The 27,887-nt window shown below is 39.9% G+C and overlaps 2 protein-coding genes across 2 annotated transcripts in view; both read right to left on the minus strand.

Annotated features, from left to right (window-relative positions):
* Nucleotides 1-19,299, minus strand: part of LOC121322926 (integrin beta-5-like) — a 45,682-nt gene extending 26,383 nt beyond the window's left edge. The window contains exons 1-10 of the mRNA XM_041263549.1: nucleotides 18,806-19,299; nucleotides 18,104-18,189; nucleotides 17,086-17,293; nucleotides 16,061-16,310; nucleotides 13,596-13,764; nucleotides 11,739-11,900; nucleotides 11,235-11,330; nucleotides 10,934-11,023; nucleotides 8,380-8,514; nucleotides 4,342-4,768 (exon numbers count right to left, since the gene is read on the minus strand). Of these exons, the coding sequence (XP_041119483.1) occupies nucleotides 4,342-4,768; nucleotides 8,380-8,514; nucleotides 10,934-11,023; nucleotides 11,235-11,330; nucleotides 11,739-11,900; nucleotides 13,596-13,764; nucleotides 16,061-16,310; nucleotides 17,086-17,293; nucleotides 18,104-18,189; nucleotides 18,806-18,884 (1,702 nt within the window). The 5' untranslated portion in view covers nucleotides 18,885-19,299. The remainder of the gene's footprint in view (nucleotides 1-4,341; nucleotides 4,769-8,379; nucleotides 8,515-10,933; nucleotides 11,024-11,234; nucleotides 11,331-11,738; nucleotides 11,901-13,595; nucleotides 13,765-16,060; nucleotides 16,311-17,085; nucleotides 17,294-18,103; nucleotides 18,190-18,805) is intronic.
* A 2,034-nt stretch (nucleotides 19,300-21,333) lies between these two features.
* LOC121323383 lies at nucleotides 21,334-27,605 on the minus strand. The gene is made up of 9 exons (XM_041264418.1): nucleotides 27,475-27,605; nucleotides 26,838-26,954; nucleotides 25,925-26,034; nucleotides 25,777-25,835; nucleotides 25,105-25,262; nucleotides 24,258-24,392; nucleotides 23,556-23,643; nucleotides 22,503-22,950; nucleotides 21,334-21,925 (listed from the first exon to the last, which is right to left on the minus strand). Exons 3-9 carry the CDS (start codon nucleotides 26,012-26,014, stop codon nucleotides 21,836-21,838), a joined length of 1,068 nt encoding a protein of 355 aa, XP_041120352.1. The 5' UTR covers nucleotides 26,015-26,034; nucleotides 26,838-26,954; nucleotides 27,475-27,605; the 3' UTR covers nucleotides 21,334-21,835.
* Between the last annotated feature and the right edge of the window lie 282 nt (nucleotides 27,606-27,887).

The following is a 27,887-nucleotide window of genomic DNA, read 5'->3' on the forward strand; positions in this document are numbered from 1 at the left end:
ACCCATATCCAAAGCTGTAGTATCCCAAAATAAAGTTGAACTATTAATCCTATTCATAAAAAGTGTACTTTCAGTGTGTGCACTGCATTCTTCCACAATGTTCTCTAAATGCAGCTCTCTGTGCATTAAATGAAGTGGCAGACCACGTTCACATCCCACTTTGTAGCCTTCAGATAAGGAACCCCATTATTTATTTTTCATTACACTGACAAAAATCCACAGACCAACAGTAACCAGATTTCCAACACAGGCTTCTAGATAAGTCTTTTGAAATGAGTAGAAACTTTTTTTTTTTTAATTTTTTTTTTTTAAAAACAGTGTGCAACACTTCACCTGTAAACATTTATCATGCTGAAGTACGCAGGGATCTTTTTGCATATTTAAGTATCATGCTAAAGTATGAGGAAATCATTTTTGCAATTAGGGGGTTTAGGATTTAACTTCATAATCCTCTGGAGGAATTTAGATCTGCTGATTAGAACAGTAAAGGAAATGCCATTCAGCACACAGCCTCCTCAGCCACGAAGGAAAAAACACAAAAGCAGTTCACATAGGAAAACAGAAAAACTGAGTCTGTGTGTATGTGTGTGTGTATATATATATATATATATATATATATATATATACACACAGTACATACAGAATAGTGGCAATTCTAGCAGAATGTTTAGTTTCTCAAATAAGTAAATGGAAAGTAAAAAACAGGGGACTGAGTTTTCTTTGAATACATTAAGTAAAAATTGCTGAACTTGGTATTTTACTGCAAATAACATAATTATTTGTATTCCACATTTATTAGATATTTGAAAGCACACATTATCGTGTAAATGAGAAAACCTCAGATTAAGGTTGGAGAGATATTTTTAGATGCAAAACCTGGGAAGGCCTTTCTAAAAGTAAGTCTTTAACCCCTTGCCAAGCTGTTAAAAGGCAAACAGGGCAGGAGCTACATTATCTCCAGCTGGCTTTCATTCTGAGCAAAGTGGTGTATGACATACCACCAGTTACAGTATACCTCAACTGCTGCCCTGGTAAACTGCTAATCGAATCAGACTGACACGTCCAGAAAATCCCACAGATTCTATAGCTGGTTGGTTGTGAAACAAACTGTCCAGAGAGAGGCTGTATCTCCTCCAAGGAATGGGCAAAATGGCTCCTGCATTCCCAGACTACAAGTCACATTCTTCAGCCAAGGCTCATGCGAGTTTGTTTATCAATAACCGGTCAAACATATATTTAAGAATCTGTTTACACAACATCTATAAAATAAGTTATTAAAACTTTTTTGATTCACAATATGTTTATTAAAATAATTAATGACATTACTTGTGTCATAAATTAAATATATGGTTTCTTATAAATGCCTTAATTAAGCCAATATGTTCTTAGAACACTGTATGAAATATCTGTCTAATAATGGTCTTTATAATCAAAGTGTTACCAAATAAGCTTATTCTGCCCCTTTAACCAACTCAAAATTTCTATATTTATTACTTCTGTAGTTTCTTTGAAGTCTCAGAAAGACCAAATCCTGGTCTTACATTCCAGTCACATCGCCAGTTCCAGTTCCTCCAACTCATTTATTTTTCTAGTCTACTGGGGTCTGGGAGGAGGAGAAGCACAGCTGAGATAGGAGTCTACTGGGGTCTGGGAGGAGGAGAAGCACAGCTGAGATAGGAGTCTACTGGGGTCTGGGAGGAGGTGAAGCACAGCTGAGATAGGAGTCTACTGGGGTCTGGGAGGAGGTGAAGCACAGCTGAGATAGGAGTCTACTGGGGTCTGGGAGGAGGAGAAGCACAGCTGAGATAGGAGTCTACTGGGGTCTGGGAGGAGGAGAAGCACAGCTGAGATAGGAGTCTACTGGGGTCTGGGAGGAGGTGAAGCACAGCTGAGATAGGAGTCTACTGGGGTCTGGGAGGAGGAGAAGCACAGCTGAGATAGGAGTCTACTGGGGTCTGGGAGGAGGAGAAGCACAGCTGAGATAGGAGTCTACTGGGGTCTGGGAGGAGGAGAAGCACAGCTGAGATAGGAGTCTACTGGGGTCTGGGAGGAGGTGAAGCACAGCTGAGATAGGAGTCTACTGGGGTCTGGGAGGAGGAGAAGCACAGCTGAGATAGGAGTCTACTGGGGTCTGGGAGGAGGAGAAGCACAGCTGAGATAGGAGTCTACTGGGGTCTGGGAGGAGGAGAAGCACAGCTGAGATAGGAGTCTACTGGGGTCTGGGAGGAGGAGAAGCACAGCTGAGATAGGAGTCTACTGGGGTCTGGGAGGAGGAGAAGCACAGCTGAGATAGGAGTCTACTGGGGTCTGGGAGGAGGTGAAGCACAGCTGAGATAGAAGTCTACTGCGGTCTAGGAGGAGGAGAAGCACAGCTGCAATTGGAACCACAGTGTCACTGGGACACTGGAATCGGATTAAACTGGAGCCAATAAGCAGGTACAGTGCAGTGATCCTGCAGTTACAAGGATAGAGTATACCAATAAAGTGCAGTTAGAGGGACAGAGTATACCAATAAAGAACTTCACAACAACAACAACTTGGGACAAGTACATTGAACACAAAAGCAGGCCATGGATACAATCAGAAACAATTACGGACTCATTACCTTGAGAAATAATTGGTCATAAACGAAGGAAACAAAACAACAAGGAGCGACGGGCTGGTGAAGTGAACTGGAAGCTGTTTGGTTTAACTACCGGGCACAGGCCCAAGCTGGCCCTCCGGACTCTGTGTCAGTCTCCACACAGAACACTGCTGACAGACTGAAAACCAGCGGTGCCATGGGTTCAGAACAGTAATGCAGTAAAAAGCTCTACAGCACTTATTTAAAATGCACTACATTTCAGTAATACTGTGGTAATGTGAGAGATATGGGTGTCTGTCACAAGGATGGCCGAAGTGGGTGACGACAGACCAGAAACAGGAACTGACTCTGCACACAGCTGTTGAAATGGTGAAGCGCAGTTCAATAATACAACAGGCAGAAAATAAAAGGTTTGTAACAAAACAGCACACGGCACATGAGGCCAAAATAAATAGACAAACAAAACGAATAGACATGGACAAAACACAGAGTGGATGAATGCTACACAAAAATTGAGATCTAGATTTACACTTATCTCTCGCTCCCTTTCTCTCTCTCTCCCCCATTCTCCACTCTTGAACACACAGCCCCGCGTATGTGACAACATGCTCCTTTTATGTAGCTGTACCGAGACTCGACTGGTAATCAATCATTCAATTGGAGTCTCGGTACAACTGCACGTGAATTAATCAAGTGCAATTCCCTGTGCTCACATATTGCATTTTACTTGCACGTGAAGTGCTGTGCAATCCTCGTGCCTAAATACACATACACATTTTAAACACTCGTGTTACACAGACCCGTTTATATCCCGTGTACCAATGTCTATACACCAACATTTAAACACACCACACACAACACATAACAGATAATATACACAGGGGCGGGCACTTTGTCACAGTGTCATACATTCTTGAAAAAATATATAGATTTCTTTAATCTACAGGGTTTTTTTCAACTACTTGGGAGTTTTAGATGGGGGTGGGGGTCTAAAAGTAGAAGTTGCATACTGAATAAAAATGTGTAATATCTTAGACAAATGTCCTTATTAATGTGTTAGTTACACAAATATATGTAACATAGCATGAGAAAATATCATTCAGCGCTTCAGTTCATGCCCATGAAGTTAAACCTACGTTTTGAAGGTCATCGACCAGATGTTCAGGTTAGACAGGATTGTGTGCAAACTGTGGCAATGGAATCAATGGAATCTGCAGGATATTTGACTGTGACTGCAATACGTTTCCTGAAGGAAGAAGTTATTGTCTGTTTAAATAATGTTTAAATACACACATTCTCCCCAGGGTCAGAATAACTTTCAACTGTGGCAGGCACATTATGATAAAACTACTCAAGTAAGTATTCTGCATTGCACTGTCGATCAGTAACAGCGTAGAAGTAGTTTCAGTGCAGTCCTGCCAAGTTAGCCACAAGCACACAGAGCAAGGTTGGTCCGTTCCAACAGTGGAAGGAACCTATGTGGTGTTGAAAGCTTGTATTTTTAAAATTAATACACCGGTAATTTATACCGGTAAAGTTTACAGCAGTGTAGAACTCCAGCTTACAACCCTGCTGTATTTCGTTTAAATAAATTTATTCTAAATGAGAAGTATTTTCAGGCAAACAGCAAAAACCAGGAAAGAGAGAGGTTTACCCTAGCAGATTTCCAACGTGCAACCAAGTATTAGGCTAGGGTAGAATCTGGGGACCAGTAACCAACATGATAAAAAGCAGTGCCCAACACTACTGCCTCTCACCTGAGCAGAGAATGCCTTTGTGCCGGGCGCAGGAGAAGTCGTCGCACTCACAGAATGTCCCGTATATCTTTCCAAACTCGCTCTCATAGCAGAGGCACTGATTGCAGCTGCACTCCCCCCTGCCACTGCAGAGCTGCTTCCCCTCGGCCTCCCGGCACATGGTCTGGTACATGCTGTCCTCCCCCTCCTGGCACTCGCACCGGGCTCCCAGGTACCCAGGATCACAGCTGCAGATGCCACACTGGTAGGTGCCGATGCTGCTGCACTTGGTGCTGTTGCTCTCCATCTCCTTGGTGCATCCGCAGGTACACTTGTAGTTGACGGTGACCTCCAGAGTATCCTTAAATCCGACAGGTTTGATGGTGAACTTGTGCCTGGTATCCTCAGCAGGACAGCCCCTGGCATCCACAGACACATTGAAAGAGACCTGACAGAAAACAAAGAATTATTATAGCATAAGTTTTTAAAGTACGCAATTAGCATCTAAAAAGCCTATAATAATTGTTAAATAGCTTTTACTGAAAGTGTCTGGGGACCATTTCATTATGGTAAGCAATTATCTGGGCACTTGGAGAAATTGTATAGTTTAGATTTATCTTACTTTTTGTGAAATGTACAGAGTCACAGAACATATGCTGCAGTATTAGCACACATCGGGCAGATGCTTTTTTTTTCTTTGATTGCTGAGGGAGTTCTCTTCAAGAAATGAAAAGTAGTGTGTAATACAAGGGGGACTCCCGCCCCCCCCCCCCCCCCCCAAAGTAAATTACTGTGAATTAAAATGGAAACTGTTCCAATCCAACACAACTGTAATATACTATTCTTCTTGTATTGGGCAGGAAACCCTTCCATCCTTTTCCCACTCCAATTCCATGTCCAAACAGAGACACAGCAGGGTTGCCTGTATGCTAACAGAGATACAGCAGTGTTGCTGGTATGCTAACAGAGATACAGCAGTGTTGCTGGTATGCTAACAGAGACACAGCAGTGTTGCTGGTATGCTAATAGAGACACAGCAGGGTTGCTGGTATGCTGCCGTTTTTAAAAGGTTACACGGTTACAAGGCTATTTTTCTAAGTCATGGGTTCCCCAATTTTCCAAGACCTTCAGCCTCCTGATCGAGAACCCTCACCCAATTAATCCATATGATGTGTAAAGGTATATCCTGTTAGAACAGGCACTGGAAACCAAGATTATAAAATATACAATAGTGTCAAGTTAGCAAGACATCAAATAACAGCAGCTTATACATTGCAGCTAATAACTGTTCTCCCAGCCTTGCTTTGGCAGGTGTGAGAATCATAATTGTATGTATTGAAAGTGTCACCCCTACACCCCCCACCCCACAACAAAGAGAACTGCTGTAAAATATCCCACCCCTCTTCATGTGCTGGCTTGCAAAGGGTTGGGTGTTCCTTTATTCATAAAGAATGTAGCTGGACAAAAGAAATGTTCCACCCATTCAGCTGCATTTATTCAATGCATTGAAATTATATTAGTGCAGGGCATAAAACTGGGTTGCACAACATACCTGGTTCAGGTATACAATTGAGTTTGAACAATAGTGTCCCTTCTCCAACACAAGTGATCGCCCTTCTCATAGCAGGAATGAGTGTCACTGGAGTCTGCAGGTTCACATAGCGTTTCAATAATGTACTTCACTGAGTTCTGAAATCCAGGACTGGGTTCAGGTCAATTCCTGTCAGGTTCTGTTAGTGAATTACTGATCATAAAACTACTAGCATTTTAAATATCCCTGCCCAGTTGCCAGTGGTCCATAAGATATAAACAAAAATAACTTTTTTTTTTTTTTTTGTATAAATACCTTGAACACAAATTTCTGGGGGGGGGGGGGGGGGGGCAGATCGACAAAAAAATATTTTTGTATTTTTATGAATGTATTGAGGTAATGACATCATGAATTCCTTTGTTTTAGGTTTACATTTTCCTGAGCAAAGCTTCAGAACACTCAATTCAAGCAGCTTTCTGTCACATTGGCTGCATTGCTTCTTTGCAGATAAGTCCATTAAGACTTGGCTAAAAGAATCTCCACACACACTTTGCCCTGCTCCCTACTGAAGCCCTACTGCAGAGTGACTGAAACGGACAACAGCATTGTGCTCGGAGCAGGGACAGTAACACTCAGCTTTAAATATACAGCCTGCCAGGCACAGATAACCCAGGGGCTATGCAGCATGGGCACGCAGATACAGTAGGCAGGATGATACACTATATAATTTAGCAGAATCTCTCAGGATTGTCTGTAATGCTGCGTTTCAGTATTTGAACAGGGAATCATTACAAACATTGGAAGCACTGCTATAGCGATTCTGGAAACTCTGCATCAGGCAGATGCTTCTTTTTTTAAAAAAACACCTTTGGCCCGACGAAATGCACACATTCATTTTTAAGCAAGTGGTCACAGGCCTTTCTGCACGCTTCAGTTCTGCTTACAGTTCGACACAACAGCAGACCTGAAGAGACATAAACAAGGATGCCCTAACTTTCGGTGAAAACAAAAGATTGCTTATTTAATTTTTCCTTCAAAACTATAAAGCCAAGGAACAACTAATTAATAACACACATGCCAGCTTCAAGACCTCACATTGAGACTATGCCCACTGATTTTGTGATTTAATGCAACTGTATCAATATGATAACGCAAACATTTCATCCACCCACATACTGCTGCAATTAGCTGGAACCCATCCCCCAATTTAAAATAATTGCAAACTATTGTTATGTCACTCCTACGGTCCAAAAACTGAGCTTCCTAAGTCTAACTTAGGACAAACACCCACAATGAACGTTTCATTTGTGGTTCTTTTTCTAGTGGCAGCTTATCAAGTATGTTGTCAATGGCACTGTACATAAAAACAGGCACACAAAGTGCCGATGCTATCAAAACTGCCAATGATGAGGGTGCAATCTGTAGTTTGAACCTATCTTGGCAGCATGTGCCATTTCCGCATTATGCTCTTAACAAGGCCTAGCACTTACCAAGTGTTAGAATTCCGTATAGGAAATTGAATGAGGTCCTTGAGAATGGGCACCACAGGGCCAAACAGAACTGAACGATGCTTGACAGCAAAACAGAAACAGGCAGGGGAGAGCCTGTAAGCCTGCGGGCTCTGTGATGCCAGGCATGCCGGAAGTTTCTGTTTGGTTTTTTTTTCTAATTGGATGATATTGGAGGCTAATGAGAGCCATCTTTATAAAATATGTATTTTACGTGAGAAGGATACATAACAAAATAACATTTCAGTGCATTCCTGTTTATAGTTTAACTCATCAAGAACAGCTGTCTGAAAAAGTTTGAATTTGTTTCCTACTGCACAGCTTAAAGGATGCATGTTTTCTTTCTTGTTTTAATTTCACTCGCAGCCAAAGCAATTTAGATTCTGACTGCTATTTGTGAATGTTCATTTTGCAATGTAAAATCGCTAAGTATAGTCATAAAAACGATCTGGCTTTAATTTGGCTTAATAATACATTCTAAGGTTTCATTCTGAAACTTCTGCTTTCAGAACTATAAATTCCTTCAGCTACAAATATTTATGGGCACAGGATTTCGCTTAACACATGGTAGATACGTCTAAACAGTGTACTGTGCCCACTCTCACTCAAACTGCTGGCCACAGAAACCTCTTTCCTGACATGCAGTCCCTGAATTGTGTACATCATCATATTTCCTTGGAGAGACTTGCAACCAAGTGGCAAAATAAAAGAGATCCTCCTGAACTTGTCTGTTTCAGGCTTGCCAATTCTAAACACAGCTTTGATTACAGCACACAGGAAAACACTGCATTTAACAAACACGCTCAAACCGGCGAGAAAGCTCATCTTTGCAAGGCTATTGAAGGAGTTGCCAACACACTGCTTAACTCAACGTGACTATTCCATGCGGGCAGGACGTGGAGGACTGCAGTACAATTAGAAAGGGCGACATTTTCTGACAGTTTCAAAAATTACATTAATCTCAAAAAAGTTACAATAAACAGCTTCTACAGTACAAGCCCAAACCAGTTAAAAACTTACAGTGTCCCCAATTTTGAGGTCCCCGCACTTCCTGAGCCCTGGGCGTGGCCGTCCGTCCTGACAGGTGGCTGTGAAAGACAGGTTAATGTCTTCCGGGTGATCCCAGACTGTCAACTCCACTTTAGAACGGATACTCTGGAAATGCACAGGAACACAAAGGGTTAATAACAGGGCCTACAAGGATGGGTTTCCTGCATACTGCACAAAGAGCACTCTTTACACAAATAAATGACACACACCACTTATTACTGATAAATCCCCCAATGTATAGTATTTCTCTGCTGGCCAAGCTTTTATCACTCTGACAGTCCCATGTTTATTCTAATATTTGCACATTTTGCTACAAATACTTCTAGAAATAATCCAGGGAGGCCAAAATGTCAGCAGCATTCAGTGTGGCAGTAAAAGGCAACGTGGTACAGCTATGCAATAGACAGAAACACTCCCTCCTTTAACCCAGTGTGTGAACCGTACCTCACTCAACAGGAGGTCAAGAGACAAAGCATGAGTTTGAGATCACAGTACTCACATTGTCTGCTTTTACTGCCACGGTATACGAGTGCGCCGATACTACATGGCACTGACTGTATGAATCGACCCTTCTGTTTCAATTCAGTTCTCAATCCGAGGTCCCGAGTCAAACAGTACCCCGGTTTGAGTGTACCAAGCACAGGCAGTGCTGGAAGACATTTCCTGTCTGGGGGTACACTTCCACTGGGACTTTCACAAGGTTCACATCTTGTGTACTGCAGGCTAGCATATGAGCTGCAGGTTAGGGCCACAGCAAAGATACATCAGCAAACCTGAGTCCTGCAGAAATATCTGGTACTGCAAGCAGCACATTGGGTAATTTCTTACTTGACCAAATAACTAAAGCAGCCTTTTTCCCCCTCCATTAGACAGAAGCAGCAGCAGCAGCAGCAGCAGCAGCAGCAACACCACAAAACAAACATTCTTGCCAAATATTATGTTCTAACTCCCATCTCAATTTCCCAGGACTTGAAACTGCATCAGTATAAACACAGGAGCCACATATCAAAATGGTGATGCATCAGTACAACTTGTGCCATTTAACCCACAAAGCCTTCAGTCTTTAAATAATAAGTGGAAACCCACATGGTCTGCTAACGCTGTGACCCAGGCAGGGTACAACACAAGCTTTGTGCGGCTTCTGCTTTAGACTAAGACTGCAAGGCAGCATGTTTGTACAAGAGCAGTCTGCTAGCCAGGCATAGGACGGCAGATTGTGAATCCCACTCCTTTACTCAATCTGCTACTCTCTCCAATAACCCTTTCATGTTGTACTCCTCTGTGACAGACCAGCCCTTTCAATGGCCAGAGAGAGGAAAGTTAAATCCAATCTACTACTGTATATCTATATTGAACGGCAGTGAGACGGACCTCACTAATTGCTTATTACAGTTGGGTCTTTGTGCTGTAACTGTCTGTTGTAATGCTTTGTTACCCAAGCATTAATTACGATTAAAAAAAAAAAAAAATCTTGTTATAAAATATTCCAAACATGCAGTATTTGTTTTTTATTGCTGTAACTTTAATCATTTTTAACTGCTGTATTAATAAATCCTAAAATTAAAAGGTAATTACTAACAAATCTCTAATTCAATTTACAGATGAAGCTGCTTTATATCATGATTGCCACACAAGCATAATTTGAGATATAAACCGGGTTTCATGTTTGCCTATGAGAGCACATTACGAGAAAAAAAGAAAGAAAATTAAGGGCGAATTAAAGATCATTGCTTTAATACTGAACATTCAGTCGTTCTTTACATTTAAACAAATGCAAATGCAGGACAAATACATATTGTGTCATTAACGGGAACAAAACAGTTTGTGTCATTATCTAAAAAAAGGCATGAATTGTCAACTGATGAGAGCTATCAATTAGATGTTGATTTTTTTTAGTGTGCAGAAAGAAAAACGTGGTGACGTTGGCGTTTTGAAACTGAACTTTATCCCGTTAAGACCGCCCACGCAGCATTTGACAGGTGCACAAAATGACAGTTTATCAGCCGAGATGATTATTGGTTGTTAGTTGCACTGGAAATTAATTGTATCCTGTGGTTACTTAGTAAAACCCGGCCACATTGCATTGGTCAGGCTGCACAAAACGTGACAATAAGTGGGATTTTGAGCTGACATTAAGAGAGGTAATTTCTCAAAGAACCTACGGTGCATGGCGAGTGGTTTCTGAAAGATCGTGACAAGGTATGATATTAAGCGAGGTGATATAAAAATGAGTTAATCTGTATTACCAAGTTAATAGAATGCAAGAGCATTTACACTTGCTTTAGTAAAGCGACACCAACATGCGTTAAGACACAGGGTTATCTTTACGTACAAAGCAGTGGAACTCAATAGAATTGTGCTTTAGCTCTAAATGGGCCATCCTGGCAAGTTATTAACCCCGTTCTCAGTATCACTAAATATAATAAGAAGTCCTATCGTAACACATGCTACACATGTAAAACGGCTCTTAATTGGAGAATTCCAAAGTTTATATTCCATGGTCTGGTTTGATAAACAGACTTACATTATAGGCATTGATGATCAGCTGTATTATGTTCTTGGAGTCCTGGTCAAGAATTTCCACAGTTGTCCCTGGTATCAGTGCAGTAAAGTTCTTTTCAAAGGGGGAACAAAATCAAACAAAACCAATAAACGTCATTATTCCACTCATGTCTCAGGACTAAAAAAATGCATGGGCCAAAAACAAACCAACACAAAAACACGAAATGTGTACCAGCGGTACCAATACACTGGTTTGTTTTCATACTGAATGCCTTACAGTAACCTCTCACTGGCTGACACCCCCAAGCCACTTAGGGTCTTACCTTGTAAATCACATACAGCCTTTTTGTCACAGCGAAGATGAGATAGATGTTGTTTTCTGCCAGTTTTTCCCCCAGGAGTGCAAGTGATGGATAATCCTGCAGAGGAAAAAATAAATAACAAATACACCCATCCTTCCCATTGTAGCTCAGGGACATTGCTTTTCCTATGAAGGCAATTAGGGAGGGGAGTCGTCGCTCTACACAGTGATTACAGTATTTACAGTATCTGCCTTTCCCTTGTGCATTCAATTCCTTCCAGAAAGAAATAAACCCTATTACTAGAACTTCTGGAACTCATCTTATGACTCTGTTAGGAAGGGCATCAATGTTTCCATCCAGAAGCCTAAACAGCCACACAACACATTGGGGTTCCCTAAGCCAGCCATTCTTCAAACCCACATTCAACAGGCCTTGTTCACCTAATATATGGAGAAAACCTGCAACAGCATCTCAGCTAACACACAACACAACACAACACAGCAAAGCCAAGCTACAGTCCCTCACCATTTTTGTGGAGCCGCTGTACTCATTCTTCTCGTTCAGGTGACACTGCCCGTCGTGTGGCTGGACCACTCCGCCCAGCCTGCCGTCCAGTGCGAGGTGTGGAACGTCATCCGTGGTGAAGACCAGCAAGTGGAACGCCTCCTTCCTCCAGCCAATCTTGTCCTGCAGGGGTCAAATAGGGTCATGTTCAGGAAAGCTAGAGCCAAGCCTTGGACTTTGGACAGTTTGCTTCCATCATAAATCAATGGGAAACATACAAATGGATCTCTTCCACAAACAAAACCATATGGCGCACTACAAAGAGCCATGTCACAGTGTGCTGAAAAACAGCGGCATGCATGTGCAGGCACAGGACCGGAGCTGTAACCGTTTACAGACACCAGCTGAATCATCACAAACAGTTCTTCCAAAAGCATGTTTTTCTTTTACAACCTACAGTGATTGCGCATACTGCAGAAAGTCTCAGCTGCACCAAATTATTATTATTTAATACATGACACTTCTACCGGCTTGGTTATAATGCACTTCAAAAATGTGTTATTCAGAGGATATACAGAAAGAAGGTAATGTACTTCACTAGCCAGACCACTTGATTGCTGTATATACAATTTTATCACAATTGGATAAGAGGTTCTCTAAATAAAAGCAAGTGTGACATAAGAACATATTTAAAGACTGAAGGACATCTTATAGTCCCAGACTCTGACTCCAACAAGTTACATTCATAAGAATGTCTTAGCACACATAAAACAAACAAAGTTCTACAGTTTTTTTTTTTTCACGTATGTATAGCGCCAGAGACGCAGGGCACTTAATGTACGTCACTGTTTGTTGTTTTGTATTGACTCTTTGTGTACATTGTCAAACACAGCACTGTTTCAATCAAACTTCGGCTTTCAACAGTTTTGGACCTATACTATGACAGAAGCATACTGTCATTAGAGGTCACACCTGCTACTGGAAGAATATTGTCTGCAATGCAAGAATAGCTTTTGGTTGTTATCGTGAATGGTACTAGTGGGGAAAAAAAAAAAAAATAGTCGCTTTTCAGCTTGTGTCTGTATGTGTCACTGCACGAAGTTGGAATTGAAAGTTCCAAATATACATTTTTTAAAAACAAGTGACATTTTTTGATACGTGCGTAATACTTCTCTTGCACTGATATTGTGGTACTTTTAGGATGAAGAGCAATAGTCCTCAGGGTTTGCAACAACGCAACAGTCAGGATGGCTGTTATCTTGAATGGTTCTGTTGAAATGCGCAGCTCAATTTCAAAAAACCACCATGTGATTTGTGAGAACATCCTGACATGTGACTGAGGCGATCAACAAACACATTTCAGAAAAGGATCCTGCAATTAGTTGCTTTTGGCGAACGTTTCAATGAACACCTTTGCAGTTCTAATTATATATATTTTCTCTAACGATCACCTACTGTACAAAAACAGTACACATCAGCCACTGTGGCATGGCACACTAGACAGCAAACACTCCAGAGACGGCAAGTGTGAGTCGCAAATAAACAGCTTCCAGCAAAGATGGAATAGAGAGGTTGCCTTCTTGGTGGGGCAGTGCTTACCTTAGACTAACAAAAAAGTGCTAACCCTAAAAAATTGGACTAGGCATTAGCATGAATATATATGCAACTCTTTATGAATACAGTCGTAATAGCTCATCCACTGATTGAGACATTTTACCTGCTGTTTGCAATATAGATGTATAAACAGCATATTTTACAAAATAAAGTATAATACATATATATACAGTATGAACATACATACAAATCATGGTAAATATTTCTCAAGCTGCATTGCATGGGTGTGCTAGAATGGCTAGGCGGTGCAACAGACTGCCTCACCTTGCACACTACGGCCTGGAGGATGGCGTCAAACCCCCCCTCAGGAGCATCCCTGTTCCGAGATACCAGCTGCTTCTGCACTTCCTCGTTGAACCGGTCCACTTTGTCAGTCAGGGAGAGGAGGTGGCGGAACCCAAAAGACGGGACGCAGTTGGGGAACAGCTTGTATCTGCAGGAGACAAAAAAAACAACACACACAAAAGCTGCAGGTCAGTGCGTTTTCACTCAGTATTAATTGAACTCCTGGCACTGAAGTTTGGAATGTGAGAAGACATGTTCGTTATGACAGGGGGTGGGTTACACTGAGGTAATCACATCAGAGGGCAGCGACATTCAGGGTCGTTGTTTATTACACTCAAATTCATCCCGGTTAAACTGTTCAGTCAGAGTATGATATAATTAAAGGACTAGGCTGGGAAACAAAATGCACTCAAGAACTTTACGATGGCCTTATGTTATTGTCTTGGTAGACATACATTTCACTGCCTTCCTCCCTACAAACCAATGTGCAAATAAAACTACAGACAGCTTTTTATGCTCTTTGTCTGAAAGGAATTTCTTAGAAAGACACTCAACACACAACAGTCCAAGATTAGACTTGAAAAATGATGACTTGGCAATGGTAGTCAAAATACAATTAATCAGATATTAAAATAGCATTAACATCCTCTGTAGTGGTCTACCTGTAACTGTTACCGTGGTCAGTGATCAGTCAGGGAGAGACCACTCTGACAGATATTATCCCCTTGCGGTCCTATGTCGAACCAGGTCCGAAATTACAATTTTCCCTTTCCAGTCCGACATCATCAAATAGACATAAAGCACAGTCGTTTTTTCTCTGGAAAAAGGCGAGAAAACCTTTCAATGGCCGAGTGAGTAGTTTTTTGAGATTTACGATTATACTGTATTTACTGTATAATCGTAAATCTCGAAAAACTACTCACTTCTAAATCTTTTGTAGTCATTTTTGTATTACTTTAGTATAAATACATGTTAATTTGAATTCATATGTTGTTTTTTTCTGACTTTATGTGAACGAAAAGACACAAAAGCGCCCGTTTTCTCATTGGAAATAGTGATATTTTGAAATATCACTGTCCTGGTCACAAAAGCAAAGTTTGTGGGGAATAATAGCCATTTTCTATACTTTTGAGGCATAAGCAATTAGGAAATAACACTTATTACCCAGGAACAAAAAAAAATGTGTTACACAGTGTAATCCAGGCGCAGTGAAGGTTTAGTTGTATAATCCAATGTCTGATGGCTAACAGTAGTAAACAATAACAATTTTAATGAAGTTTTTAATAGCGGACAACCTTTGGCACATCTTGATTTAACACTCTCCCCTAAGCTGATGGACATGCTCCACAGTACATTTACATGCATAAATAAACATGTGCCAGCAGCCTAGCAGGACTAGCCCACATTACTACCTGCACCAAACTGGGACTCCGAGTGTCATCCCTGGACTCTTCCTTAATACTTCTGCTTGGACCAACTCTATATTGTGGTGCTTTTAGGATGAGGAGCAACAGTCCTTAGCGTCTGCAACAATGAAACAGACAGGAATGCTGAAGGCTATTTCTCCTTGCCCGGATAGTTACAGCCCTGAGCAGGATGAACACAGCTGTGTTTATAATAATTATCAGCTCCAACTTGATACTTTACTGTGTTTGTGACGGCAAAGTAGCTGACCTGAATCCTTCCAATAAACGGATGACCTGAACGCTCAAGTCTGAACGCTAAAGCAGGGCAACTACAGCCCCAAATCCAGTATGGGAAGCAATTCTCTATGATGAACAGCTCACTGATCCTATGATGAGACTCCTTTCTCTCTAGAAGCAGGTTCCTCTGGGTCTTACTGTGACCAGATAGTCCCATAAAGCATTCTAAAAGCAGGCTGAACCATGAGGACTCAAATGCAATGGTGCCAAACACTGACGCTGTCTCACCCCATCGAATTGGAGCAATACATTTACACAGATCTCAGATCTACAATGTTTACACACCTACTCAAAAAAAAAAAAATCTCCCCTTTAAACTTTCACTTTTTAAAATCTTACTTACAAAGTAGATTAAATGCTCCCTAATATAACAAGTTGAAGCATTTACACAGTGAAACATTTGTCCATTAAGCTGTGCAAAGGAAAGTGCCTCATTCACAGGGTTGGGTCAAGTCCAATTCCATTTCCTTTTTAAAAATCAATTCCCAATTCAAATTCTAATTCCTTCAAAGGAAAAGGAATTGGAGCTGATATTTTAGAGAGAAAATTGCTGTGATTGTGCAACTGCTTTCATTTGGAATCAATTTAATTGACTAACAGTGACTTCAATTTAAGTAATTTGTTGCCAGTGAGAAGCTCATTTTCACAGAACACTGCCAACTGCAATTTTGATCAGTGTTGGAATTGATTAAAAAGGAATTGTAATTGAAAAACAGGCACGGCTCCAGCCTGCTCACTCACCCATTGCAGGGGTTGTTCCGATACTTTGCCGCTGTGTAGGAGAACGGCGATATATTTTTGTCCACGAACGAGCCAAAGCCCAGACGAAAATTGCTGGTGAGTTTTTTCATTTCTTCCGCCAGTTTGGTGCCCAAGTTGCGGATAGTGTCCAGGTCGTCCTTCATGGAGAGGGAGAGGTCCATCAGGTAGTAGAGATCCACGGGATAGTCCTCCACCTGCCGCACCTGCACCCCAAAAGAGGTCTGGTCACCTACCGCAAAGGGAACAAAGAGGAACTCCTATTACAGTCTCAAAGCGGCAAGCAAGTGGTTTCCAGCGTCAGTTCTATCAGTTCACTGCCGTTCCTCCAGGGGCTAAGATTTAGCTGTTTATACACATAATGAATATATTCATGTCTATAATGGCATTTCCAATCCAATTCCACATGACACACAGTTATGGAAAATGATCAGACATCACAGTGCACTTATATTACTGCATGTTATACCAGGTGTGCAGGTGTGCAGGTCTACAGCGTCTAATGAGTCACTAAGTCTTTCCATATTTACAATTGTTTACAGACCTCAAGGGGGTATGGCATGGTTATTTTGAATAAAGGATATTGAACATTGCAGTACAGCTGGTCTCTCAGACAGTAGCCACCAGTTCAGTGCCAGTAGGATGACCACTCATTGATTTCAGCAGTAGCATGGCTGTTTTTTATATGAAGAGGGGGTTGGATCCAATTGATTTTATTGTGTCCCTGTTTAACAAATTGATTGTATCCAAGCAGGCACTTTCACAATGTCAAACCAGATGAATATAAAGACCTGTTCCTATGGAGCCCACACTCTGACATTAGATCCTTTTTCTTTTTTGGAAGAGGATCAGTTCTCTGTTGAGACTATGTATCCCTGTACCTTTGGAAGCTATGACACTAAACTAAACGTATCGTACTATACCGGGTACCTACACTGCGTATTTCTTTCCACCCTAAAGCACAGATTAAAACTACTATTCCACATCCCCATGACCCTGCACCTTACCAGGTCTCAGGCTGAGAGCAATCTTCTGAGGCATTATCTGAATAACATCGTACTGGGTGGGAGCTGAGCCCTTGGAACTTAAAGGCGTATTCTTGAGCACCGCCATGCTGCTTCCAGGACTGTGGATAAAGTGCTTCTCACAGCCCCTCTTCAACAGGCTTTCCCTGTAGTCGCATCTTGATGTGACTGTCCTGCTACTGCCGAATTCCTAGGAATGGAAGAAGAAAAGGGAGCCGCTTTCACACTTCTAAACATTCACTGGACTCTGATGAAAACAAGACTGAGTTCCCCTGACTGCACGAATGAATGAAAACAGAAATAAACATGCAACAAAAATAAAAAGTGGGGCAGTAGTAAAGAGTGTGAAAGTAAATCACTCAATTCACTTTCCATCTCCTCAAGAGGTTCCTTTATATTTACAGTACGCACTAATATTCTTCCTTCTTTTATGGTATGATTTATATGCTAAAAAAACATTTTTTCCAGCATGGAATCATACTTCATTTTTTTTTTTATTCCTTCAGGCTCCTTTTGAAAGGAAATATTAGCTACTTGGGGTTTGTGGGTTTGTAGGCGAGAGGCAGGAGGATTTTATTTGACTGCACTGCTGACAATAATAAGCTGTTCTTTAAGGGATGTTTGACAAAACAAATGTGGTCCAAGCACTTGATCTGAGAGCAGGGAGGATCAGACAGATCTGCTACCAGTCACTGCAGTTCACCATATCAAGATGAAAATAAGACTGACTGCATACAGCTTGATTAGCCACAGTGCATATAGGTACCAAGCTCAGGAGTGTCTTATTGGAGTAAAAGCAGTAATGGATCAAACTGCTATGCAGTGGGAGTCTGATTGTAAATGAATAGTTTGATGGCAGCAGAATAAACAGACCCGAAAAGTGAGGAAGGTTGCTTTGCTAGGCAAGACTATGTATGCATGTAATATGTATACACCATCTATTTTAATTTACCTGTTTCAATGTTAAAAGAAAACGTTAAAAACAGAAGCAGGGTCATACCTCTTGCGCACACCAGGCACAGACTGGGTGGATGAGAAGGCATCCTTCACAGGAGGTAGCACTGCCACTCATGCAAATATTAAGACCTTTCAGACAAAGCAAAAGGGTGTGTGACTTGTAATACATTAAAATAAATAAATAAATAAATAAGCTTACAGCATTTTTTTGTATAACTATTATCATTTTTACAATCTTACAGCCTGTACAGACTAGTCATAGATTACACAAACTTCATGTGACTGGTAACAGTTTCACGTCATTAATACTGATCATGTTAATTAAAAAGGAAAAAAAAAAAACAAAACAACAGTTCAATGGCTGGTTTCACAGACCCGGATAAGCTTTGGACTACCTCATGTTGATTCAGGTAAGATAATCCTTAATAGTGTGAGAATTGTGAAACCAGCTTCAAAGGTTCAGATACAAACACTCCGTCATCACACGTTGTGACTGACGCAGCCGGCTTCGGGCTTGTTTTTGCTTATACAGCACTAGCAGGGAAGCAGTACATAACCATTACTGTGGCCCTTGCCGTGTAGACATCATTCTGCCAGCTGCATAACAATACAGCTAACCAAAATAAGATATTCTAAAAGACTGTGAGACGACTGCGTTCAAACTCCAGTTTAACTAGCGAACTGCATTATTCAAGAAACGAAAGTTTTTTTTTTTTTTTCTTCTTCTAGCCCAGCGCCGTCTTACCTTTAACATTCTGGATCAATAATTCCAAAACCAAATAGGTAACTAATACAACATGAGATAAATTTTTGCTTTCCAACATGATTGCTTGTGCAGTTCCTTGAAAGTTAAGGCTGGCGTTCAGAGATGCCTGGGTTGGCGGTGGGTACACTTGATCACTTGTCTTTCTCTGGCAAAGTATCCAGTGGAACTCATCATATAATGCCAGCAACTCTAGAAAACAAAGCTGCAAACCGCTGTGTCACCAACGTGAATAAGCCATCAAAGCAAGCGCAGCCGGCTGAATACGTTTTCTTCTTGAAGTAATCCTTTGCTTCGGATATTGTACATAAATATATACTTTTTTACTTTTAATTTGGTCAAAAAGTGCACTAGTCGACGAGCCCGTCAGTATTTGTCTCCTTTACTTCTAAACACACTGACATTGCAAGTATGCTTTAGTTTTTTCTCCCTCTCCCTCTCCCTCTCACAGCCGCACACCAAAGGTTTCTCGGACAAGCGCACAGTAGGAATTCGAAATCTCCGCCCATTTTGCAGGGGAGGGGGGAGGATGGGTCCCTGTACTGCCAGTTCAGATAGAATGAATCATAGTTGAAACGTGTGCCCCGAAGTTGTCTTAAACAGCTATACGAAAAGCATAAGAAAAATTGTAATAATTGGGACTGCTTGTATACTTTAGGGGTTGGTTTGATATAGTATAAACTGATTACTATTTATTTATTTATTTATTTAATCATTTTCCTGGATTGCTTCATCCCTGTGTGTGGTTATCCCAGGTAATCCCGGTTGATGTAGCTAAATATACAGGTAGGGTCAGAAAGTGATACAAACTGTTGTTTACGCACAAAATCGTAAACATTTGCAATTTAAGATAATCACAGTTGTTGCTCATCAGTTAAAGTCACACACATTTGCTGAATTGTGACAAAAAATATTAAAAATAACTTTAACAGCTAAACTCAGTACGCCCCCCTCGCTTCCGACAGGCGTTTCCATGTTTTCTGAACTAAAATCATATGCACATGCCCTTTCACGCGCAGTACGCCGTGTACCACTTTTTAACTCGTACCACAAAATAACAGTGCACCGGTAACGTAACGTGGATTATTCTGGTAGGTATAAATGGATCAGATGAACCCGTAATCAGCTGTCTCGCGGTCATATGTCAGGTTATTAAGAACCCTTATAGGTTATTTGTGTTCAGATACTTTGTAAGACCGAAAATCTGTTACCACACACAAGACTTAAATATTGTCTTATCAATTTTCCTAACACAATTTATCATGCTACGGTATATTTGAGCAAATTTCCAAAATATTTTAGCAAACACACCTTGCATTTGGACTCATCTGCAACCACAACTTTATTTTATTAATTATATTGATAAGTATTCATTTAGTTTAAACAAATCACCCTACACGTACTGTTACTCTGAGTAAAGTTCTTAAAGCTATTGAAATCTGTGTTCTACCAGTAGACTCAGAGGTACTTTCTTGTCTGAAAAACTCGAGTTTATGCGCCATCTAGTGGACACATACTGATTGTTTCATGGGTAGTAGGGATCTTGGACTGGCTTGTCACCTTGGGTAAGGTATGCCACCGTTAATGCTAATCGGAGTCTGTGATGCCATTTGATTGAATATCAATGGTTGATTGAATATCAGAATGTATCTATTTGACAATAGCAGCTTTCCAAGTCAAGCCTTTATTTCTCAGCATGAAGAAACATTTTGACATTTTCTATATATAGATAGAAGGTATAACTGCAGTGTGGATGTACAGAAAATGTTTAAATGATTAAAAAATCTGAAATGAGTGATTCTTTTTATTTTAATTTTTTTACCTGTGGCAGAGCAAAGCTCTGCCCTTTTTAAATTGGCAGGGATGGGGTTAATTTCCCCTGCCTGCCTGGGTTTATTATGTTCAGGTGGCTGGGGTTGATTAGGTTAATTAATGATCAATCAGCGCCCAGCCACCTGACATAAAAGGAGGCCTCTGCTTCTCATTGAGGAGGAGGGAGCTGAGGAAGCAGGTGGGTGTTTGTGGGTGTTTGTGGGTGTTTGTGGGTGTTTGTGGGTGTTTGTGGGTGTTTGTGGGTGTTTGTGGGTGTTTGTGGGTGTTTGTGGGTGTTTGTGGGTGTTTGTGGGTGTTTGTGGGTGTTTGTGGGTGTTTGTGGGTGTTTGTGGGTGTTTGTTCCAGTGAAGGCATTGACCAGCCTGGAAACCTTTATTTTTGCAAGTTTTTTTGTGTTTAAATCCCTTTATTTTGCCCTTGTGCACTTTTATTTTGTGTTTGTTTATAATAAAAGTATATATTTTTTGAACTGCAGACTGTCTCTGGGCCTCTATCCGCTCACCAGCCTGCCACATTACCATTTAAACCTGTTGTGCACATCCAAACGCCCCTTTTTGTTTCTGTATAATTGGATAAGTTCCAGGTCCAGGTGCAGTGAGGGCTGAATACATTTGAGTCCTGCACCCCCCCCCTAGTCTCGACAGTTAATGAGACAAAGTACAAGCACATCATGGTGGCAAGGGTTTATTATTTTTAAACACTGCAAAAATATGAACACTTACAACAGGCAAGTCATTTGATTGGTTCTAAACACGACACAAAATTAATAATTCTCAAGATTGTGCATTGACCCATCTATTTTTACACAATGCCAAACAGTTAAAATTGTATTTTTTGTATGATTGATAAATATCATTCCAAATTTTCAACCTGTTATTTTCCAAGCTTAAAGTTAATCATATTAAATTTGTACATTCATTTTGTATTTTAACACTTTACCCCTTACCATTCCTATGAATCAGTTCCTCTAAACTTTGATAAAGCAAGTAGATAAATGTGATCCTGCTCAATTATCTGTTCATGTTAAAATAGTGTAAATTAATCCTTAATGATAAAATAACATTGTATATTGTGGACATGGTCATATCTTCTGATAAAATAAAACATGGAGCTGTATTCCTAAAGCATTGGCATGTCTGTATTGTATGCAGTCACACTGAGGTTCTGATGGGCTGGTGTTTAGTATTTCCTGCTTCCAGGGTAGCTGTAGTCCAGTGTTGCCCTTGGAGCTGCGTTGTTATAAGGCTTCATTTGCATGCCATATGAACCCTAAAGTGAAATACATACAACATAAGAAGATTTGCAAATGAGAGGCGGCTCTTTGGAACATCAATGCTAATCTAGTTCTTAAGAGCTCACTGACTCCAGAGCTTTGTCACGGTTCTGATGGAACTCCAATGATTCAGAATTCAGAATGTGGCTTTGTAATCCTATCCTACCCATACACTCTGTGTCTGCATCTCCAACCTTCTGTGCTAAGTCTATCTCCACTCAGTTTCCGTCTGTGTACTCTGTGCTAAAGTGTTCAAGCTAATCTCCGCTAACCCTTCTTTGTTGGAGGCCTAATAGATTCAGTTCCCTCAACCTTCAAAACTTTTTTTGCACACATAGTTGCGCATGAAGTCACTCTATAGTGTGGTAATGGCAGGATGAATTGGCTTCACTGGCGTAAAAAGTAAATAAATGGGCTGGAGAGAATGTTGCTATGCTAATATAAGCAGATCATTTTTGGCTGGAAACTATTTTTGCAAGTGGGGACTTGTGTGCCAACAAATACATTCATAGAAATTAATATTAACTTCTTGAAAACAATCCCAAGCCTCTCTCTCATGTTTCAGAAACTTACTCTCATATCACGATAATGATAATCATCATCATCATCATAATCCATTTTTGGAACAGCAGGAGATCCATATTTCATCCCGTTGGTTTTGGTTTGGTAGGTTTGTTTCACTGGCCCAGTTGAGTAGGGATTGTTATATGGATTTGTCTGGCTGCGGTTTCCAATCCTTCCCTTATTTCTGCTTACGTGAACGTCATCCTCCTCCTCCTGATCATCATCGTAACCATTACCCAGTCGTGGGTTAGAAGGGGGGCCTGGATCCAGCCCATTCCTCTTTACCTGGCTGCTCTGATTCCAGCCACTAGCTGCTTGCACCTTTGGGAACGCAAAGGGGATGGTAACATGACTGTTAGCCATGGCTGGATTCTGGAGACCAAACATCGCGCTTGGTTTTTTTGCGACAAGAACTGTATCCTCATAATCATCCTTATTGTCCTCAGAGCCTTTCCGCCTACAAAATATAAAAACCAGCTTCAAACGGAGACCATCATGAGTCACAATACAAACAGTGATAGTGATAGCATATATAGGAGGCTGTGTGGTCTAGTGGTTAAAGACCCTGAGCAAGTCACTTAACCTCCTTGTGCTCCGTCTTTCGGGTGAGATGCTGTGACTCTGCAGCTGATGCACAGTTCACACACCCTAATCTCTGTAAGTCGCCTTGGATAAAGGCATCTGCTAAATAAACAAATAATAAAAAAAGATATATATATGGTCGATAGTCAAAAATGCAGTGATCAATAAAGAATTCGAAAATTTTCATTTTAAACAAAGCAGTAACAGGAATGTTACAACTTTTCATATTTGGTGACTATTGTTCCATGAGGTTCTCTGTGTTGTTAAGTTTACTCACAATGTGCCTGCAGGCTGGGCCAGCATAGGTACATCTCAATAGTGTATCACTAACAAAGAGACCTAAACAGACCATACTCAATAAAATAACAATACAACAAGAAAATAATTCAGTTACTATACATGCAAGGGTTGCTCTGTGTTCCACACAGCCAGGCTGCTGTAGAGTTAAGTATATTTTTGGAAATGAAAGCTTTACTATACCTTATTGCCACAGCTATGAGACCTCCAGCCAAACCCAGTATAATAACTGCTGATACAACACCCACTATAATAGTGATCATTTCAAAATCTAAAACAAAACATTAGGAACATTTCAAAATTGCATGCAATCCCATTCTATGAAATCTAAATAAATACGAGAATAAAGGTGTAACATGTAGTTTAAATTCTGGTGCGTGTTCACATTTGTTAGATTAACTGTTATGGAAAAGTATGAACTGTTTAAATTAAATATTTTTCAGGTTTCATCATAACTATCAGATGTGTTTAACAATGTAAATATTACATACAGAAAGACAGTGCATTTCCAAATACTGTACCCACAGCTTCTGATAACCTAAATAACTTGAGAAAGGAGGTCTTTTGGAAGTTTCATCACAGTTGGATAAGTGATTTAAGGCAGTGGTACAAGCAGAACCCACCTGTCCCCAGACTACGTTACACTCTCCAATTCAATAACCTGCTTTTATTATTCTACTGCTAGAGCAGTTTAGAGCTATGAGAGTTGTCCAGATTTACCAGTATACAGCTTTGCAGTGTTGAAGAAGTTAAAGCTTTGAATATGGATCATAGAGGCATTTAAATGAGCATTAACATTTGGGGTATTTATCCCTCCCCCCCTCACCAAAAAAAAAACCAAACCAAAAAGCAAAAAAAAAAACCATGTTCTTCATGAATACCAACCTGTTGAAGTTATGCATGACTTGTCAAGAAGGTCTATTTTATAATATCCATCTCTGCAGTGACAATTTGGTGTAACATCTTCTTTGCATGTGGATGTTGTACTATCACAATTAAAATAGTCACAGTTGTTCTTAGCTAATAAAAACAAAGAAAGGTCAGATTAAAGTGAACAGTTATCTCTAAAATGTTTGCATTATTTTTCACAGAATAGGAGCAAATTATATATACCCTTTAATTACTAAGGAAAAAAAGTTGACAGAGCATTACATTAATTGAATCTGTGAGAATCCTATATTGTTATCCTGAAACATGCATGCTGCACTGTGTTTATATTTCTTGATCTTGCAATGCCCATGTAGGTCCCATGAAAATCACAATCATTATTTTTCAAGAAGGTGGTCAGTGTCATACGCTCCCTGCCTCTATATCCCAGACTCTGATATTCTCAATAACGTATGCTTAATAACATATGCTACAATGTATAACCAGAAGGTGCACTGTACTACAGGGATACATGTGCATTTCAACCCTTCAGGGAAGCCAAGGACAGAAATGTGCAGCACCTGTGATTCTGATTCTTGAGAAACATTAATAATATTTGCAGACCTGTCAACCAGTTACCTAATGTTAGAACTCTATGTCAGATCTGTGGTCTTGCCCACTATAACTGAAACTGACTTGCGATAGGGAAATGTAGCTTTATTATATTACAAAACCTATGTCAGGGATACATTTGCACAAAATAAAATGAGGAACAACATTAACATTATATTTCGAAATATAGAATTAGTATCTTTATAGTATTTTTCTGCTTTTGTTACAAATATGCACTGAAAAAAACCCTCACATGTATATCCCTGTATTCCATTTGCTTCCAAGTATACTCCGATTTTCTTATCAACTTCACTTTTGTTGACATCAGACTCCATTGAAAATATATTTACAAATTCGACAGACACAGCTGTACTCTCTCGAACACTGTACATATTTCTTGCATTATTGCCTCTGTAAAAAAAAAAAAAGTACAATTCAGTATTTAGACAGCAGTGTAATGTCTTACCGTCTCTGTAAATATCAGGGGGGCTGCTGCAGTGCCAATGTAACAAGCAGCTGCCAGAGACTCACTCACTGCACATACAGTAAACAGGACCCCTGGTAACTTATCCTATAGTCACATATTTTCAATACATAGAACAAATGATACTGGTAACTATAGTAGAAGCACAGAAGTGTGTAAATGAACAGTATCAATGTATCACCACACAGATCAACATATACAAGTAAACTTACTGGTTTGGGATTTTGGAACAGGTATAAAGATCCAGACAAGTTCACATATTAAAGTTAGCTTCTATTATTTAATAGGCTGTTGTATTGCTTGATAATTAAGTTGCTTTTGAAATGAGTCCTGTTAGCTTTAGAGGGATCTCTACCATAGGATCATGGCCACTCTAGAACAATTCACTGCCAATCATTATCATGCATTATATTTAGATACATACAAATTTATTCACAGTACCTGATTTGCAACACAGTTGTCTCTCTGTAGCCAGATGTACCATTGAACGCTAAATAGAACTGTAATAGACATGAAACATTATGCAAAGAAACAAACAATGCATGGTAGGTACAGTATTTCAAAACATAAACCAATGTCCACCACTCACCATTGACGTAATGTTATTGTAGATTGTTGTATACATTTTTAAATCTGTGCTTGATTTGCCACCTTCTGATATGTCAACGTTATATTTCATATTTCCAGAGAAAGGTTTTCCTTCAAAATAAACACACACATTAGATTATGCTTATAATAAGAAATGAAGTGTGTGTGTGTGTGTGTGTGTATATATATATATATATATATATATATATATATACACACACACACACACACACTGTAAGACCAAGACATACAGTAGATGTCGCTTATTAACAACCTCTCGTTGCCAATAAGCGAAAAGCCTTCAAGTGCATTTATATGGAACAATGATATATACTGTAGTTGTTCAAATATGGCGTGTTACAGTGTTAAAAAATGAAGATGAGAAACACGAATCACCCAAACATGGCACGGTTTACTTCACGTGTGTAAAACAAAACAAAGGAAGTAGGCTTAAAGAGGACTACACAGCGATGTGCTACAATTGTCCTTATAACGAGTAAAGCAAACATAAAACATGCGCTATACTTACAATCAATTCTGAAAAACACACTTTTAAAATAAGAAATTGAACGTTGTCTGCTTTTTACAATGTACCACCTCCCGCTGTAAATATCCATCTCAATTTTGCGTGCATCTTCGTAGCCAGTTTCAAAACAACGATTCTGCCTCAGGCCGCCAGAAATACGTAGTTGCAAAGTTAGTGTGTTATAAAAACTGCATGGAGCAGGCACATAAATCATGCAAGTGCTCTATGTAGCTCTGGCACTAGTAATAAAGCTGTCAATAAGCGTTGTGCAGTTGATAATATCTCACACACAATTACAATGTTGGATATTACTGTAATGTCACGTCTTTCCTTTCAGCTCTTTACCTCTCAGTTTACTGTACTTCATTTCTAAAGAATTCTTCCTTACCTTGCCAGCATTTGTCGACATTGTAATAATATCCAAACACACACTGACAGGTGTAGTTATTCAAGAGCTCCACACACTTTGCCAGGTGGGATTTACAAGAATCTGGTGTACAATGACCTGGAGTTAAAACAGACAAACATATAGCTTATCATTCATAGAGAATAAACCAATAATCTATATAGCTATACACACTGATACCAAACCAGATACCAGACCTTTTTAAAACACAAACATGCCACTATACCTGTGAATGCTTTACACATACTGAAGCAGAGAGAGGAATAGACTGAAGCATCCTCCTAGCTAGCCTAACTGTAGTCTTAATAAGAAACACTGTACCAAAAGAAATGTAACAGTAACAATTTTAAACTATAGCCGGTACTGTTACTACACTAGTACTTTCCCTAACAAAAGATCCAAGTTGAACACCAAAACTACAATACTGTACAGAGTTTATTTTCCCAATGGTGAAGAAGCTGCATATGGTTTTGCTCTTAAAATAATAAAATAAAATCTACAACAGAGAAAGTGCCTGTATCCTGAACCGTAACGTTTCTTGCAGACTCTCTGTTAACATTACAGAAGCTAGCTAGCTACTTCAGCAGCATAAAGTAATCTAACATTAGCTGGATGGTACCTTCACGTCTTAAAATCACAGTCTTTGAGCATCTTCCCCCGTGGAAAGCGATAGGAGACGACAAAATAATAATTTAAGAAGAAGCGCCCTTTCTTTTCTTAGGAGGTTCCATGTTATTTTCCTTCAGCACGGCAAATCTACTGTTCACTACAGGCGCCATTTGTTTTAAAGGGACAGTGAGCATATAATGACCGTAACAACGTAATTAATGAAATTCTCTTGAGAGGGTCCAGATTTGATCCAAACAAGCAAAAAATGTATGTTAGGGAATTTTTATGAACTTCGATTGCTGTGTATTATTCATTTCCCCCAAAGTAGATGTGTAAGTTTATATATATATATATATATATATATATATATATATATATATATATATATATATATATATATATATATATCAGGTATTACAGAGG

Source organism: Polyodon spathula, chromosome 11 (genome assembly GCF_017654505.1).
Source record: "Polyodon spathula isolate WHYD16114869_AA chromosome 11, ASM1765450v1, whole genome shotgun sequence".
Classification (NCBI taxonomy): Eukaryota; Metazoa; Chordata; class Actinopteri; order Acipenseriformes; family Polyodontidae; genus Polyodon; species Polyodon spathula.

Bases quoted from the DNA above. Each gene is read 5' to 3' on its own strand.
- LOC121323383 (XM_041264418.1), bottom strand. From the start codon at position 26,014: ATGAAATATAACGTTGACATATCAGAAGGTGGCAAATCAAGCACAGAT. The intron at 25,836-25,924 runs GTGAGTGGTGGA...TGTCTATTACAG, and splicing joins ACAATAACATTACGTCAATG to TTCTATTTAGCGTTCAATGG. The intron at 25,263-25,776 runs GTACTGTGAATA...TTTTTTTTACAG, and splicing joins ACAACTGTGTTGCAAATCAG to AGGCAATAATGCAAGAAATA.